This window comes from Maniola hyperantus, chromosome 18, assembly GCF_902806685.2.
Source record: "Maniola hyperantus chromosome 18, iAphHyp1.2, whole genome shotgun sequence".
Lineage (NCBI taxonomy): Eukaryota > Metazoa > Arthropoda > Insecta > Lepidoptera > Nymphalidae > Maniola > Maniola hyperantus.
This window is the reverse complement of record NC_048553.1, coordinates 8,050,818-8,067,487: the sequence shown is the minus strand read 5'-3', so window position 1 is coordinate 8,067,487 and position 16,670 is coordinate 8,050,818. Positions and strand designations below refer to the sequence as shown.

The window sequence follows — 16,670 nt, the reverse complement described above, 5'->3', positions numbered from 1 at the left end:
TTTAAAGGTTCGTACGCACCTGAGCGGCGCGGCGCGGCGCTTCAGTGAGCTTCACGTCGCGGCACAGAGCTTCAAAATATCATTTCTATCATTTTGTATGGCGCATATCGCACTAGAGCGGCGCGGCGCGGCGCTTCACCGCGCGTTGCCGCGCGGCACGGCTGGAGAGAATATTTTGAAGCGCACTGAAGCGACGCGCAGTGCAGTGACGCTAGTGCGACATACCCAGCGGCGCGGCGCGGCGCTTCAGTATGCGTACGTCGCTCGAATAAGATACACGCGCATCTTGTTAGGTATTTAAAGTACAGGCAAGAATCGGCAAGATAGACCTCAAAATAAATAACGTAGGTTTAATTTTTGACACATGACGTGTTCCTCATGCTCTTAGAAGTATATCCTCAAAGGTCCCAACCCCTAGGATGTCGGCTTCCCCCCTTCCCAGTGTCTAAATGTATAAATGTCTCTCCGAGCGTTATGAGAAAACATCAATGGTAAAAATAATCCTGATTAAATAACTATAATATATTATGTACATATTATACCTACCTACTTCATCTAGGTAGAATTAATAGTTTCGGAAATATGCCTACCTATTGTTGTACTTGTATTTATATTATACTAGCTTATGCCCGCGACGTCGTCCGCGTGGACTACACAAATCTCGAACCCCTATTTTACCCCCTTAGGGGTTGAATTTTCATAAATCCCTTTTTAGCGGATGTCTACGTCATATTAGCTAGTTAGCTAGCCAGCATGCCAAATTTCAGCCCGATCCGTCAAGTAGTTTGAGCTGTGCGTTGATAGATCAGTCAGTCAGTCACCTTTTTCTTTTATATAGGTATTTAGATATAATATGTACCTGTGTTTACCTGCCTATTTTATATATTCTATTGCACATAAAACAAAGACATTTTGCGAAAATGCTTTTTCTAATGTAATTTCCACAGAACCTAAGGGACTAGCTGATGCCCGCAACTTCGTTCGCGTAGATGTAGGTTTTTTAAAAATCCCGTGGAAACTTTTTGATTTTCGGGATAAAACTAGCCTATGTGTAGGTACACATAGGCTACTTTTATCCTACAGGGTATAATCTATCTCAGGTATATAGGTACTAGTAGGTAATTCCCGGAAATGTGCTCACCTATAGAAAAATCTAAATCCACGCGGACGAAGTCGCAGGCATCATCTAGTTGCATTTTTTTTTAGATTTTTAATCCCGTGTGAACTCTTTGATTTTCCGGGATAAAAAGTTGCCTACCTCTGTCAATTCCCGGAATGCAAGCTACCTCTGGTCCAAACTTCATATAAATGGGCCTTTAACAATCCTGTGGAAATTCTTTCATTTTCCAGGATAAAAAGTAGCCTGTCCTTCCCCGGGATGTAATTCAACTTTGTACCAAATTTCATCAAATTCGGTTAAGCTGTTGAGCCGTGAAAAGCTAGTAGATAGACAGACAAATACACTTTTGCGTTGATAATAATATAAGTATGGATATGCATAAATATTTTTTTATAATTTCCATAAAAACTATCATCATCTTCATCATCATCAACCGATAGATATGTCCACTGCTGGACATAGGTTTCTTGTAGGATTATATTACCGACCTGTGTGGTATACCTATTGTTTCTAATGTAATTTCCACAAAAACTATTAGGCAATAGCATATAGAATTTTGTCTTCGACATTCTGAAGTAAATGTGAAATGGTACAGAGTCATTAAGAAGGCGAGGAAACAAAATGTGATATCCTTCTTGATAGCGTGACTTTGGTATGTCAGCAATCCATTTCTTCTTCTTTTTTAGGGTTCCGTACCTCAAAAGGAAAAACGGAACTCTTATAGGATCACTTTGTTGTCTGTCTGTCTGTCTGTCTGTCTGTCTGTCTGTCTGTCTGTCTGTCTGTCCGTCTGTCTGTCAAGAAACCTACAGGGTACTTCCCGTTGACCTAGAATCATGAAATTTGGCAGGTAGGTAGATCTTATAGCTGACATTTGGGGAAAAATCTGAAAACCGTGAATTTAGGGTTAGATCACACAAAAAAATTAAATTGTGGTCATGAACTAATAATTAGTATTTTCAACTTTCGAAGTGAGTGACTATACCAAGTGGGGTATCATATGAAAGGTCTTCACCTGTACATTCTAAAACAGATTTTTATTTATTTTTATGCATCATAGTTTTTGAATTATCGAAATCATACGACTGTAGTACGGAACCCTCATTGCGCGAGCCTGACTCGCACTTGGCCGGTTTTTTCTCTTCGATAATTCGTTCTTCTTCTGCACAACAAAGAAATAATAATCAAATCCTCTTCACTGTCGCTCATCTTGCGACGTTGTTGCTCGTACGCGAACGGGTGTAAAAGTGACGCGCAAGTGACGCGAGCTGCCGCGTACTGAAGTTGTAGTGCGGTAGGCACCGTCGAGCGGCCTGAGGTGAAGCGTTCTGCAGTCGGACTGAAGCGCCGCGCCGCGCCGCTCAGGTGCGTACGAACCTTTAATACCTAACAAGATGCGCGTGTATCTTATTCGAGCGACGTACGCATACTGAAGCGCCGCGCCGCGCCGCTGGGTATGTCGCACTAGCGTCACTGCACTGCGCGTCGCTTCGGTGCGCTTCAAAATATTCTCTCCAGCCGTGCCGCGCGGCAACGCGCGGTGAAGCGCCGCGCCGCGCCGCTCTAGTGCGATATGCGCCATACAAAATGATAGAAATGATATTTTGAAGCTCTGTGCCGCGACGTGAAGCTCACTGAAGCGCCGCGCCGCGCCGCTCAGGTGCGTACGAACCTTAACCCGGTACAGGCGAGCGCGGGTCGCACACAATCGAACAGTCGAATAATTTTACTTAATAAATATTTACGTTTCTTTCCAAGGTACGGAACCCTCCGTGGGTGAGTTTGACTCGCACTTGGCCGGTTTTACAAAATTATCAGTTACATCATTATGTACAAAAGCTGGTACTTATTTAAATGAAAGAATCATAGGGAATGTTAAAATAAAATTGACACAGCTTATCAAATGTAAAGATCATTTATTTTCTCGAAAATTCAATGGGCATGATGTAGGTAGGTACCTACCTATTAATAAAATTAATTTGTGAAAATTACCATCTGATTAATATTTTAAACATAAGTAATTATCATCACTGTACCGTAGCGTCATTTATAAAACACTAGCTTCTGCCCGCGGCTTCGCCCGCGTGGCCTACAGGAAACAAATGGCTTTTTTTTCAGAAACAAACATTATAACATCAGGACACGCACTCTGAACAGCACCGAATAATACATATAACCTTCCAACCCCCATTTCACTCCTTTAGGGGGGGGGATTTTCTCATAGTCGTTTCTTAGCTGACACCTAACCTCAAGAAAAAACCTACTTTCCAAATTTCAAGTCAATTATAATTTCATCGTCGTATTTCTTCATTTGAGACCGAAAATTCAAATACCAATTTTCATGCAAATAACTTGAAAAATGACCGACTTTCATACAAACTTCCATCCCCCATTTAACCCACTTAGGGGTGGAATTTCGAAAAATCCTTTCTTAGTGGATACCTACTCTTCACAAAGAATAGATCCTCCAAATTTCATGTCATTAGGACCAGCGGTTTAGGCTGTGCGTTGATATCTATGTCAGTCAGTCAGTCAGTTAGGACTTTGAATTTTATATATATAGACTAGATATTTAGATTAAACACACAGCCACATAGCTAATACAATACATATTATGTGCCTTTTATACACCTTAAATATATATAACAGAAATCTGTATAAGTAGTAATTAGGGTATTTTAATTGAAGAGTCGCCGAACAAAACGCTGTACCTACGAGTAAGTAATTAGGCACACTTCTAATCATTTTTAGGGTTCCGTACCTCAAAAGGAAAAAAGGAACCCTTGTAGGATCACTTTGTTGTCTGTCTGTCTGTCTGTCTGTCAAAAAACCTACAGGGTACTTTCCGTTGACCTAGAATCATGAAATTTGGCAAGTAGGTGGGTCTTATAGCTGGCTTTAGGGGAAAACACTGAAAACCGTGAATTTAGGGTTAGATTACACAAAAAAAATTAAATTGTGGTCATGAACTAATAATTAGGTATTTTCAATATTAATTAAAGTAAGATGTGTATCAAGTGGGGTATCATATGAAAGGGCTTTACCTGTGCATTATAAAACAGATTTTTATTTATTTTTATGCATCATAGTTTTTGAATTATCGTGAAAAATTACGAAAAAATACGACTGTAGTACGAAACCCTCTGTGTGCGAGCCTGACTCGCAGTTGGCCGGTTTTTTTTCATTTAATCCGGTTTTTTTGCCCCACTGAATACAAATCTGAATTCATTTCCAAGAAAAATGAGTAAAAACTGTATATAGCAACTAGCTTCTGCCCGTGGCTTCGCCCGCGTGGCCTACAGGAAACAAATGGCTTTTTTTTCAGAAACAAACATTATAACATCAGGATGCGCACCCTGCAGCAGCATAGAATAACACATATAACCTTCCAACCCCCATTTCATCCATTTAGGGGGGGATTTTCTCATAGACGTTCCTTAGCTGACACCTAACCAACTACCTAACATTTCCAAATTTCAAGTTAATAATATCAATAATTAAAACTGTCCCATACAAACTTTCATCCCCTATTTTACCACCCTTATGGGCAAATTTTCCAAAAATCCTGAAACACGTATTTCTTCATTTGTGACCGAAAAGCCAAACACCAATTTTCATGCAAACAACTTGAAAAATGACGGAATTTCATACAAACTTCCATCCCCCATTTAACCCACTTAGGGGTGCAATTTCGAAAAATCCTTTCTTAGCGGATACCTACTCTTTACAAAGAATAGCCTCTCTAACTTTAGGACCAGCGGTTTAGGCTGTGCGTTGATATATATGTCAATCAGTCAATTAGGTAAAGTTTCAATACTTAGTTTTTCAGTTTTTGCTCCTCCTGTAAAATTTTATTTTGTGCAATTACTTACTTAGCTTAGTACACCATTTTGTTCGCAAGCTCCTTAATAATCATTTAGGTACAAATGTATGTAAGTAGAAAATATAGTAAGTTTACAATAAATGTTTTCTATGTCTTATTAACGGTAAAAATCTTCTTAAGATTGTCGACTAACGATGTAGAATATCTGTCCATGTTGATCATAAGTCGGCTTATCACATCGGCAGGTTTGACCGAGTCCCCGGGTCTGAAAGTAGAGGTTTATAAAGAACATTTTGTTCCTGAGTTTTTTAACTCTGACAGAGTTTAATTAACTCTGAGTTAACTGCTAAACAGTGTTAGGTAAATAAATAATCTTGCTCCCTCAAAAGTTACGAGTAAACCTCGAGTAAATTTTTTAAATATTTAACCCACCTATGTGAAACAAATTTCCAACAATTTTCGATTGTCAATTATTATTGTTGAATTTAACAGACAAATTGACGTAATACAATACGCGGCAGAGCATATTGTACATCGACCTTTAGAAAAAGATACTTAGCGGTTTCGTAAAGAGTCTTTGTCGTTGAGACCGACAAAAAGTCACACAGGTATGAGTGACAGAGACAATGCTCTACAAAACCGAAATCTCATTCTAAAGGTCGATGTACCTACAATATTTTCTGCTGCGTTACTGCCCCACACACCAGCACGTCACCCGCGCTCGACCGCACCGGGCTAGCGCGGGGGCTGTGCGGTGTGCCATTTCAACCTGTCGCGTACTACACGTTCAGTCATAGATATAGTAGAATCGTCCTGACGTATGAGTTAAATAAATAAGTTTACCGGCATTTTATGTTCCAAGGATCGTCGATATAGTATATGTGGAGACTGAAAACCGGATAGGTGTCTGCGTTTTGATAGAGACACTCCGGTCCAAGGGGAACAGTCGACTGAAACAAATATTAATCCATACTAATATTATAAATGCGAAAGTGTGTCTGTCTGTCTGTCTGTCTGCTAGCTTTTCACGGCTCAACCGTTCAGCCGATTTTGACGAAATTTGATACAGAGATAGGAAGGAGGATAGGCTACTTTTTATCCCGGAAAATTGAAGAGTTCCCACAGCATTTTTAAAAACCTAAATCCACGCGGACGAAGTCGCGGGTAACATCTAGTGAATCCATAAGTTTAAAGGTAAGCGGCAGAAAATATTGTACCTGACCTTTAGAAGAAGAAAACGGTTTCGTACAGCGCAGCGTTGTCTCTGTCGTGTTGAGATCGACAAAACGTCACGCAGGTATGAGTGAAAGAGACAACGCTCTACAAAGCCGAAATCTCATTCTAAAGGTCGATGTACAATATTTCTTGTCGGCTACGCGTAAGTTGTAGGAGTAGCAGACGCAAATAAGAAGACGGCAACATTTCTACTGATACCGCTACCGATTGGTGCAACTCGATATACTTATCAATTTAAAATAGCAAACTGTACCCTCAATAAATAAAGGTTTTATTTATTTATTTTATTTATTTATTAGATGAGAAGACAAAAAGTAACCTATGACCGTCCCCGGGATGTAAGCTAACTCTATACTGAATTTCATCAAAATCGGTTAAACTGTTGGGCTATGAAAAGCTCTGCCAGACACACAGACTGACACAGTATAGTAGTGTCAGCATGATGCGCAAACAGACAGAAAAAATATACCTTTAAAAGGCACATTAGGAGAAATATTTACCTCTGCTATCATTCTACCCTTATAGCTCTCAAACCAGTTCCTGTCTTTGGGGGGCTTAGTAAGTTTGCCGAAGATCTGCAGGCCAACACCGACGAGATAGCCCTTGGTTGTAACTGCGAACCAGGGAAATAAGTTTTCGCAGAGGGTTTCCCGCGACATGTTGTAATGGTAGTGAGTTCCTGGAAAACAAAAGGATGTACATAGTACCTATAGTACGCGATAGGTTGAGATGGCAATCGGGTTGGGGACGCCCCGCACAGGCGCACAGCTGCCGCGGTAACCCGGTGCAGGCGAGCGCGGGTGACGTACGGGTGTGCGGGGCATCCCACCGCCGCATACCCCGATTGCCATCTCGACAAGTCGCAAACTATAGGTATCTATATAGGAAGTAGTAGTTTATCATCATCATCATCAATTCAACCCATCGCACAACAACTACTTTGCACGGGCCTCCTCTCAGAATTGGAAATGGTTTACACCAAATAGGCAAATTTGCTGACCAGCAGACTTCACACACCTTGGAGAACATTATAGGGAGCTGTCAGGCATGCAGGTTTCCCCACGATGTTTTCCTTCACTGTTAAAACACTTGATATTCAATTGCTTAAAACGCACATACTCTTAACCCTGACAAGTTAGAGGTGCATGCTGGGGATCGAAATCCCGACCCCCCGAAGAAGACAGAACGTCGTGATATACGGTATACCTGAGCCCAGTGGCGTGCAGGTCATAGAGGCATATATGCACTGCTTACCCCAGTTGTAATAGCTCAATGCATATTTTTCATTATGACCTGCCAGTAAACAGGTTCCTACCTAACTAATGCCTACCCTGGCTTCAAACACTGTGCACGCCACTGCCTGAGCCTTCTCCATAAACTGTCAAAGGTGTATGAAGTATGCATCCGTCAAAATCCGCGCTACGTCAAAGTGGTGGACTGTGGCCTAAACCCTTCACATTCTGAGAGGGGTCCTGTTCTCAATAGTGGTACGGTGATATAAGGTAGAGATTATGATGAAGTGAATACTAATAATAATCCATACTTAATATTATAAATGCGAAAGTGTGTCTGTCTGTCTGTCTGTCTGCTAGCCTTTCACGGCCTATCCGTTCAACCGATTTTGACGAAATTTGGTACAGCGATAGCTTGCATCCCGGGGAAGGACATAGGCTATACTTTTTATCCCGGAAAATCAAAGAGTTCCCACGGGATTTTCAAAACCTAAATCCACGCGGACGAAGTCGCGGGCATCAGCTAGTCATCAATAATGAAATGGTGACAAGCTTATTCCCGCGACTTCGTCCGCGTGGACTACACAAATTCAAACGTCTATTTCACCCCCTTAGGGGTTGAATTTTCTAAAATCCTTTCTTACCGGATGCTTACGTCATAATAGCTATCTGCATGCCAGATTTCAGTCCGATCCGTCCAGTAGAATTAGATTGAGCTGTGCGTTGATAGTTCAGTCAGTCACCTTTTCCTTTTATAGATTTAGATTCATCATAATCTTACCCATATTAGGTACACAGTTCTGCTTCTTGTACAGCGTGGTGTTAAGTTCAGCTTCGGTGCTTGGGATGCGCATGAGCTGCCCGTCGGGGTCGTTGACCCACACGCCGCCATCTTGCAGTGTCGCACCGTTTTCCACTTGTGGACCCGCGCCCGCTGCCAAAGATTCTGTAAATTGAAAACAGGAAGATGTAGATATGTGTCATCATAATCGTTATCGTGAAACGATAAACGTCCACTGCTGGACATAGGTCTCTTGTAGGGACTTACACACGCCTTGGTCTTGCGCCGCCTGAATCCAGCGGCTCCCTGCGACTCGTTTGATGTCGTCCGTAATTGTATTAGATTGCATAAGAATGCATGCTTCTAAATCTGCTTCGTTAGTGATGAAGCAAATGTTGGACAGATTTGTGGAACACGATTTCTGTTCGGAAAACCTAGCCGTTTAATGTATATGGACAACTTACCTTCAGGGTTATTTTATCCTTGAAGTGTAAGTAATAACACTATCATAAAAATTATAAAAATTTACCTTCAGAAACTAAGTATTGCGTGATAGCCCAGTATTCCTTCGCCGGCTCGCCATCAGAAGCTGGCACGCTCCACTTCGTGAACCACTTCTCAGGCTTAAACGTTGGAGTGATAAAGTCATCTGTTGGGAACTGTAAAACAAATAACTTTAAACTTTCAATATTATGTAAAAGTAATTGCCCACTTGGTATTTGTTGTTCTTACTTGTCCCCTAATACACAGGTGTATAGTAGGTATATCCCGACTAATATACTACTGGACGGATTTGACTGAAATTTGGAATGAAGATAGATACCCTGGATTAACACATAGGCTACTTTTTATCCCGGAAAATCAAAAACGTAAACCCACGCTGACGATGTCGCGGGCATCAGCTAGTAATATTATATTCGACGACTTCCCTCACAACGGTAAACACTGTGGTCTTTATAATTTTATAATTTCTCCCGCTTCCATCATAGACTGCATCAGCACTTACCAACAGGTGGGATTGCCGTCAGGTGCTAACTTGTATCTGAATTAAAAAAATGGCGTCCAACGCTGGACACAGGTCTCTTGTAGGGACGTCCACAATCCACACGCGACTCGTTTGATGAGATGTTTGAGTATGTGATAAGTACATAAGTATTTAGCGAAATATTATGTAAGTATATTTCAATCCATCAATCAGTCAGCCTGTTTACGTCCACTGCTGGACATAGGCCTTCCCAAGAGCGCGCAACCACATCACGATCTTCTGCCTTCCTCATCCACCCACTCCCCGCTACCTTCAAGGTCGTCAGTCCAGCGGGTTGGAGGTCGTCCCACACTACGCTTGCCGATACGCGGTCTCCACTCCAGAACACGTCTGCCCCAGGGGCCATCGGTTCTGCGGCAGACGTGGCCTGCCCACTGCCACTTCAGCTGGCTAATTCGTTGAGCTATGTCAGTCACTTTGGTTCTCCGACGGATTTCCTCGTTACGGATTTTGTCCCTCAGATATATACCCAACATAGCCCGTTCCGTAGCACGCTGAGCGACTTATACTTGTGGACAAGGCCAGCTGTCAGTGTCCCACGTCTCAGCGCCATACGTCATCGTCGCTACGCGAAGGAAGTATAAATTTATAAAATCTGCGTTTCAGCACCATACCACTATTTTGTGACCATACGTGAGGTCGGTAGGGGCGTACTGGTAATGACTTTCGTCTTCAGGCATTGAGAAATCGATGATGGATTTGATTCAATAGAATGCTGTAGATAGCCAAAACTGCCCTACCTCTTTTAATAGAGGGGTGATGGACGATATAGTATACTGCATCGTTATTCACCACCAGGTGAGATGACAGACAAGAGCTTATATGTGGAAGTACTTAGAGTAAATAAAAAATCCTCCAGATCTTTCCAGAATACACAAATGTACCTATAGCTCGCGTATGAACGAAGTAATTTCCGACCATGTCATTCGGATAAATTAGATAAACGATTGCATTGTGATTTCCGACTAGTGACGAAAGCATCAATTTGTTCATTCGTGACAATAAATGTTTTAAGTTTGCGATAATCTGGGGATATTAGGTACTTTCAAATTACATCGCGGTCTCAGCTCCCTTCATAGAAGGTTAGTTTAACCGTTGAGCCTCAATAGCTCAACGGTTAAGGAGTGGACTCAATTCCGAAAGATCGGACGTTCAAACCCCACCAGTTGCACTATTGTTGTAGTTACCTACTCCTAGTACAGTACGCGGCAGAACCTTTAGAAAGAGGTAGCGGTTGTGTAGAGCATTGTCTCTGTCGTTGAGACCGACAAAACGTCACATAGGTATGAGTGACAAAGACAACGCTCTACAAAGCCGAATTCTCATTCTAAAGGCCGATGCACATTACTTTCTGCCGCATACTGTGCAAGCTTTACGCTTAGTGGGTGGGGAAAGGTGAATATTAGTCATGATATTAATATGGCTAATACTTCAAAAAAAGTTTGCTTTTACAACTTTGCAGCATCTTTGCAGTGAATAAATGCAGTAATACGAGCTCGTTTTTTTTCATTTTTAGTCTGGTAACTGATAGTACATCTACATCTGATTTTCGATGGTAATAGGGGTTAAAGTATGAAATTGCCGTTTTATGGTAATAGGTACTTCGAATTGACATAGAACCTTCATGGTTTGAGATTTTTGAGTGAAACTTTTTTCATACGGTACCTATGTAGTTCTTCTTTTATAAAATGTGCAACATTCGATTATCAACTTTCAGTTGTTTTTTTTATTCAGCTTAGACAATAAAGATGGATACTTCGAAAATTCGTGTGATTTTTGAATACAAGTTCCGACGCGGAACTAACGCGGCAGAAACAGCTCGCAATATTAATGTTGCGTTTGGAGAGGGGACTGCTAATGAACGCACTGTGCGATTTTGGTTTAAACGCTTTCGTGATGAAAACTTCGATTTGAAGAACGAACCACGTGGAAGACCGCCACACAGGTGAATAACAATGATTTGAAAGAGATGGTGGAAGCCGATCCGAGCCAAACTACCCAGGAATTAGCGGCATGGTTTAACGTTACCTTACCAACAATATTGACTCATTTGCGTCAAATCAATAAAATAAAAAAATATGAAAAATGGGTGCCTCATGCAGAAAACGCGATGTACCTATAGATAATAATGGTAATTATTTTGATTAAGTAAATATGTTAAATTAAAAAAAAAACGTGTTTCATACTTTAACCCCTAATATTTTCAATTTCGTATTATTTTCCTGTTGCTATAGAATATAGCATAATTATATATTAGCAATAAATAAAAATTGAATAAAAAAATGTGGTAGGTAGTGGCACTACTAGGGGGACAAAAGACATCAAGAGTCGCAAACAGCATATCTCAACGAGGGGTTCGCCATTTCAGCATCTTGGATAACCAACGTCTGTCAATCCTCCGACTCATCCAAGCTACTTAAATTTGTGTCTTCCACAATAAACATTTAATTGCAGCTGAGTTACAGTGATTTATCGATCTAATCGGTGATGTGAAGTAAGGAACATCTGCAGGGGTGTTATTTGTCAATTCTACAGTACGATTAATCAATTTCTGTCAATCTTTCGTTTACCGCGTCGTAGAGTGAATAGTAGGTAATAGGTATGTAAGTATGCGCAGGCACATCTTCTCCACTGTTTTCCAGAGCTTTTTACCAGAAATTATAAAATATTTACCGCAAATTGCATTCCAGCCACGAATCCAGATGGATCATACAACGGGCAAACATATTTCCCTGGCGAGCAGTACAGTCGTAGTTCTTCCAGAGGCCCGGGAGGGCGTTCAGTTCTACGCCAACCTTCGTTCTCCGCTTGCGCCAGCGTGCGGGGAATCTTGTAGAAGTACTCTTTATCTGCTAGCGCGTCTGACCACCCGAACTTAACTGAAAGTAAATATTTTCAACTGAGAAATTGGCGAGTGTCATGGAGTCATGACCAAAGCTCAAACCGATTGTCTTGAGATCTTGAGATTTTGCGTGTAAGCACTAAGAAAAGATATTCGGAAAGTACTTGTACAAGTTTAATTGAATAAAAAATATTTTTACTTATTTATTTACTTAAAAATAAAATTGTTTAACTCACCTCTGAGACCATTATATTGAAATCCTGAAACAAAGCAAAATTAGGTATTAGGTAGGTACTTTACTTATTTAGTATTGTTTTAAGCGAAATCATCATTTACATAAAAAGTAAGGAAAGACTCCGAATAGATGCGGTCAGAGCCGTCATCTCAACTGATAGTCGTCCACTGCAGCTGGATATAGGTTTTTTGAAGGGTTTTTTACATCAGCTACACAGAACAGATTTATAAATAATATGAAAAAAAAAATTAGCTAGAACATGAAATGTGAGTCTAAAAATTTTTATTTACTTATTTATTTTAGTTAAGTAGGTAATTGTTATGTTAATATTGAGGTTTTATGATAATTTCTAAAAAAAAAACAATGTTTTAGAAAATGTCCACCAAAGTTTTTAGCAAGTAGGATGGTTACGGAAGTCGGAACCCTACCACAATTCTGCACGACCCTACTTTCAATAGCTATACGTGTTCTGGCATCTCACATGCACTTGACCAGTTTTTAGGGTTCCGTTTCTCTGGAGAAAAAAGGAAATCTTATAGGACCACTTGTTTGTCTGTCTGTCTGTCTGTCTAAAAAAAACCTAGAGCAGGTGGCAATATAGCACACGTAAAGGGAAAATCCGGAAACCGTTAGTTTGTGGTTAGTTTAGGTTGAGCACAAGATTGTACTCTTCGTGTGCGTTTCCAACTCTCACTTGATCGGTTTTTTAGCATGAAAACTTGTACTCAGAGCATGCAGAAGGCCTTGCTGAAACTTCAAGCAGGTATAAGTGCCGCAAATTGCTATTCCGCTGGAACCATGTCTCATTTATATCGAAATGGCGCCACTAAAATGGCGGCCACGCGCATTAGCAATTTGCGGGACTTATATCAGTTACCTTGCAATTGCGAAGTCGAGCACATGTTCGAATTGAACAAATCATCAATCGCATTACTGGAGCGTGAACTCTGAGAGCTCGCTAAATTGAATAGATTACCTAGGCGACAAAACACGTTCGCTGTCTAGTGACAAGACGTGAAGAATGAGTAATACGATTTGTCTGTAATCTGTATCTACATTATATTTTAAAGCTATACTTATCTAAGCTATGACTAGGTAGGTATCCAAATAACCAGAATTTCTATGGATCTGAGCCCTGATACAAATCTTTCTAAGTGTGTTTGTTTGTTGGATTGTTGTTTTGTTGGTTTGTTGGTTTGTCCTTCAATCACGTCGCAACGGAGCAACCGATTGACGTGATTTTGCATGAGTAGGTATAGTTAAAGACCTGGAGAGTGACATAGGCTACTTTTTATCCCGGAAAATCGAAGTGTTCCCACGGGATTTTTAAAAACCTTAATCCACGCGTACTAAACTACTAAGTCGCGAGCATCAGCTAGTACCTACCTATTATAAGTGGCACAACAATATGTTTTGTTGGCATAGGTACCTACCGCCTGTTATCTTAGCGAGGGCAATAAAAATATCTTGAGTCCAATAACCTGAATATTAATTGCTTTATCGATTTGGTTTAATTTTAAATTAAAAAACTCATCACGTGCGCATCAGAACAAGTATAAGTTATGGTTCCGTAGTTTAAGCTAGATCCTAATAACTTTGACAGTGATTTATTTTATAAACGTTAATTATTCTCAAAACTATATTATAAGAAACCTCATGAAGATTTTAATATACAAATCGTATCTACCTATTTATCCAACAACATCTAACAAAACGGAACGGAACAAAACGGAATTCTAACAAAACGTCGAGGCCTCGATGTTACTGGCAGGCGTCAAATGTTAGTACATTTGACGCTAGATAGACTTATTTTTCTTTAATTTCACGTCACAAACCGATCATACCGAATCAAACCAAGAGTTCCCTCACTCTAGTTCATTCTGCTACAGCAGTAACAGGTTTATATAATATGTATCAACTTTATAGCTCGATATACAGACAGAATATGGACAGTGAAACTATAAGGATTCCTGGTTTCACCATGAAACCCTAAAAACGAAAGGACGGTCAAATGTTAGGCGTCGCCGCGCGAGTAAGCGATGCGACTATCGCGTGCTTGCGGCAAATAGAACGAGAAAACGCGATCATCGCGCAATTGTGGACTTTTGATAATAATTTTATCGTTACATGATGAACGCGACTTTGTCTACGTGCATTTTAGGGTTCCGTTCCCAAAGAGTTACCTGATAACATATTTGAAAAAGTGGATTTTGGCCGCGACGTTATCCAATCTGAAGCGACAATTTATTTATCATTTGAAAAGGTAAGATACTGATGGTTCCATTTAAAGAATTCAGAAAATGTACCCAACCGACTAGGACTGTTCACTGTTAGTTTAGTAAATAGGAAAATTGAATCCACAATCAAACATAACATAATAGGCAAACATAACATAATATTATATAATTCTTTATCGAATAGGTCTTAAATTCTATTATGTACCTACCTATTGTGCGTTTCTATAGGCAGACCAAAAACATCACGGGCATAACCGTAGGTTTATGTTAGTTAGTAGTAGTAGTATTGGAACTTTAAATAAAATATTCATACCAGAAGCCAAAGAAGCGATGGCCAGCAAAGTTATAAGTTCTTTCATTTCAACGATTTTTGTTGCTTTCTCGGGGCTCTTAACCGTCCAGTCTCGAGTAGGGGACGCGACTGAATTGCACCTCAATGGAAGCAATTTAAAGGCAAATAAAACTGGCCCAAGCGAGCGGACATCATTATTATTGTTTACAGATTTAAGAAAATGATAAACCTAAGGATACCGGCATAGGTAGTCCAACGAGTCGGAAAGCTGGACTGGCAAAGGCTGGGGCATGTTACATGTACAGTGGTGTGCATAATTAAAGAACAACTGGGGTCTGGGTACCTACCTACCTACTTCCCTACTTCTTAGCGAATGTAGAAAACAGCTTGTTAATGGTTATAACTTTGTCATATAAAATCATTCCTAACTGTTTCTTTTTGTTGTAAATAAAGCTTTAATTGTTGCACTTGCTAAGTTCTAACGTCTTTAATGAATTACTGCAGCGCTGAGAGGATTTTTCGCGCAGCGGCGTGAAAATGTCTAACTTGGACTCTATGTTTACTTACAACAAGGTTGAGAATGTACTTAATACGACATTTTACACCAAGCCAGAAAAATCTGAAAATGTATAGACGAGATAGTATTAGCAGCAATAAGCAGTCGAAAAATGTAAATTTTATAATAAATTTTATAATTCATATTTATGATTTCTACAATTAATATCAGAAACGCATGATACCATAGCTGCCATGTTAATTCCGACTGTGACATCACATGGATTGAAATTGTAACTAATTTCACTAAGAAAACACCGTTGCTTACCAATCCGCGTGACGTCATGACAGCTCATTAACCTAAAAAGATGGCAGTAACCGTTTGCGCGGCAAAATTTGAAATGCAAAATTTAAATGCACTTATCGATCGAATAATTTTTTTTGTAAATTTTTAAGACACTTTTCAAAAAAACGTAAAATACCCTATTATATTTAACTAGCTAATGACCGCGACTTCGTTCGCATGGATTTATGATTTTAAAATACTGTGGGAACTCTTTGATTTTCCGGAATAAAAAGGAGCCTGTGTCACTCTCCAGGTCTTTAACTATAGGTAGGTCCCCATGCAAAAAATAAACTTCTATAAACAAAGTTAGTTTTGCGGTTCGTTGATAATTTAAACGATTCTTACCGTTTTACTTCTTCTATAGTACGGAACCCTCGGTACGCGAGTCTGACTCGCACTTGGCCGGCTATTTACGTCACCAACCGACCCGGATATTTTTGATCTAACGATTTACGAATATCTATCGCGAAATCAGGGTAGGGCGTTTCCGCACTCATTCGTATTTGGTTCATTTCATTTCATTTTCATTTATTTATTTTCAACAAAAAAATGATAACATTCGTTATCGTGATTCATTTTAGTTTTAGTGATTCATAAAAATACGATTCGATTGTATGACGGCCACTTCGAATCGTATTATCACGAATCACATACGAATGAGTGCTAAAACGCCCTAACGTGCAATTATTTTAATGCAAAATTGTCAGTTTCTGTAATCTTGCCGATTTAATAAAATAATAAAATAAATAGTAAATATTCTTTCTTATTGGAAAACAAGTTTTAAACGCTTCGAAGCGCCTGTAAAAAAGGCAAGAGTAAAAAGACACTGAGTTTGTAGTACCAGTGCAAGTGGCGCCGTGCAGGCGTTATCAGTACAACGAGTTGGCGCCAAGCCCGCGAAGCCTGCGGCCCAGGTGGGAGCGGGTGCGTCCTGCGGGGTGGCCAATGTAGAACAGTACCCGTAGTACAAGATTTTACGTCTCACC

General features: G+C 40.1%; 1 protein-coding gene across 1 annotated transcript; it reads right to left on the bottom strand.

Annotated features, from left to right (window-relative positions):
• Positions 1-2,957: 2,957 nt before the first annotated feature.
• On the bottom strand, positions 2,958-15,002 carry LOC117990583 (uncharacterized). The gene is made up of 8 exons (XM_069504565.1): positions 14,865-15,002; positions 12,316-12,339; positions 11,911-12,116; positions 8,722-8,851; positions 8,193-8,357; positions 6,680-6,858; positions 5,787-5,893; positions 2,958-5,208 (listed from the first exon to the last, which is right to left on the bottom strand). Exons 1-8 carry the CDS (start codon positions 14,908-14,910, stop codon positions 5,091-5,093), a joined length of 975 nt encoding a protein of 324 aa, XP_069360666.1. The 5' UTR covers positions 14,911-15,002; the 3' UTR covers positions 2,958-5,090.
• Between the last annotated feature and the right edge of the window lie 1,668 nt (positions 15,003-16,670).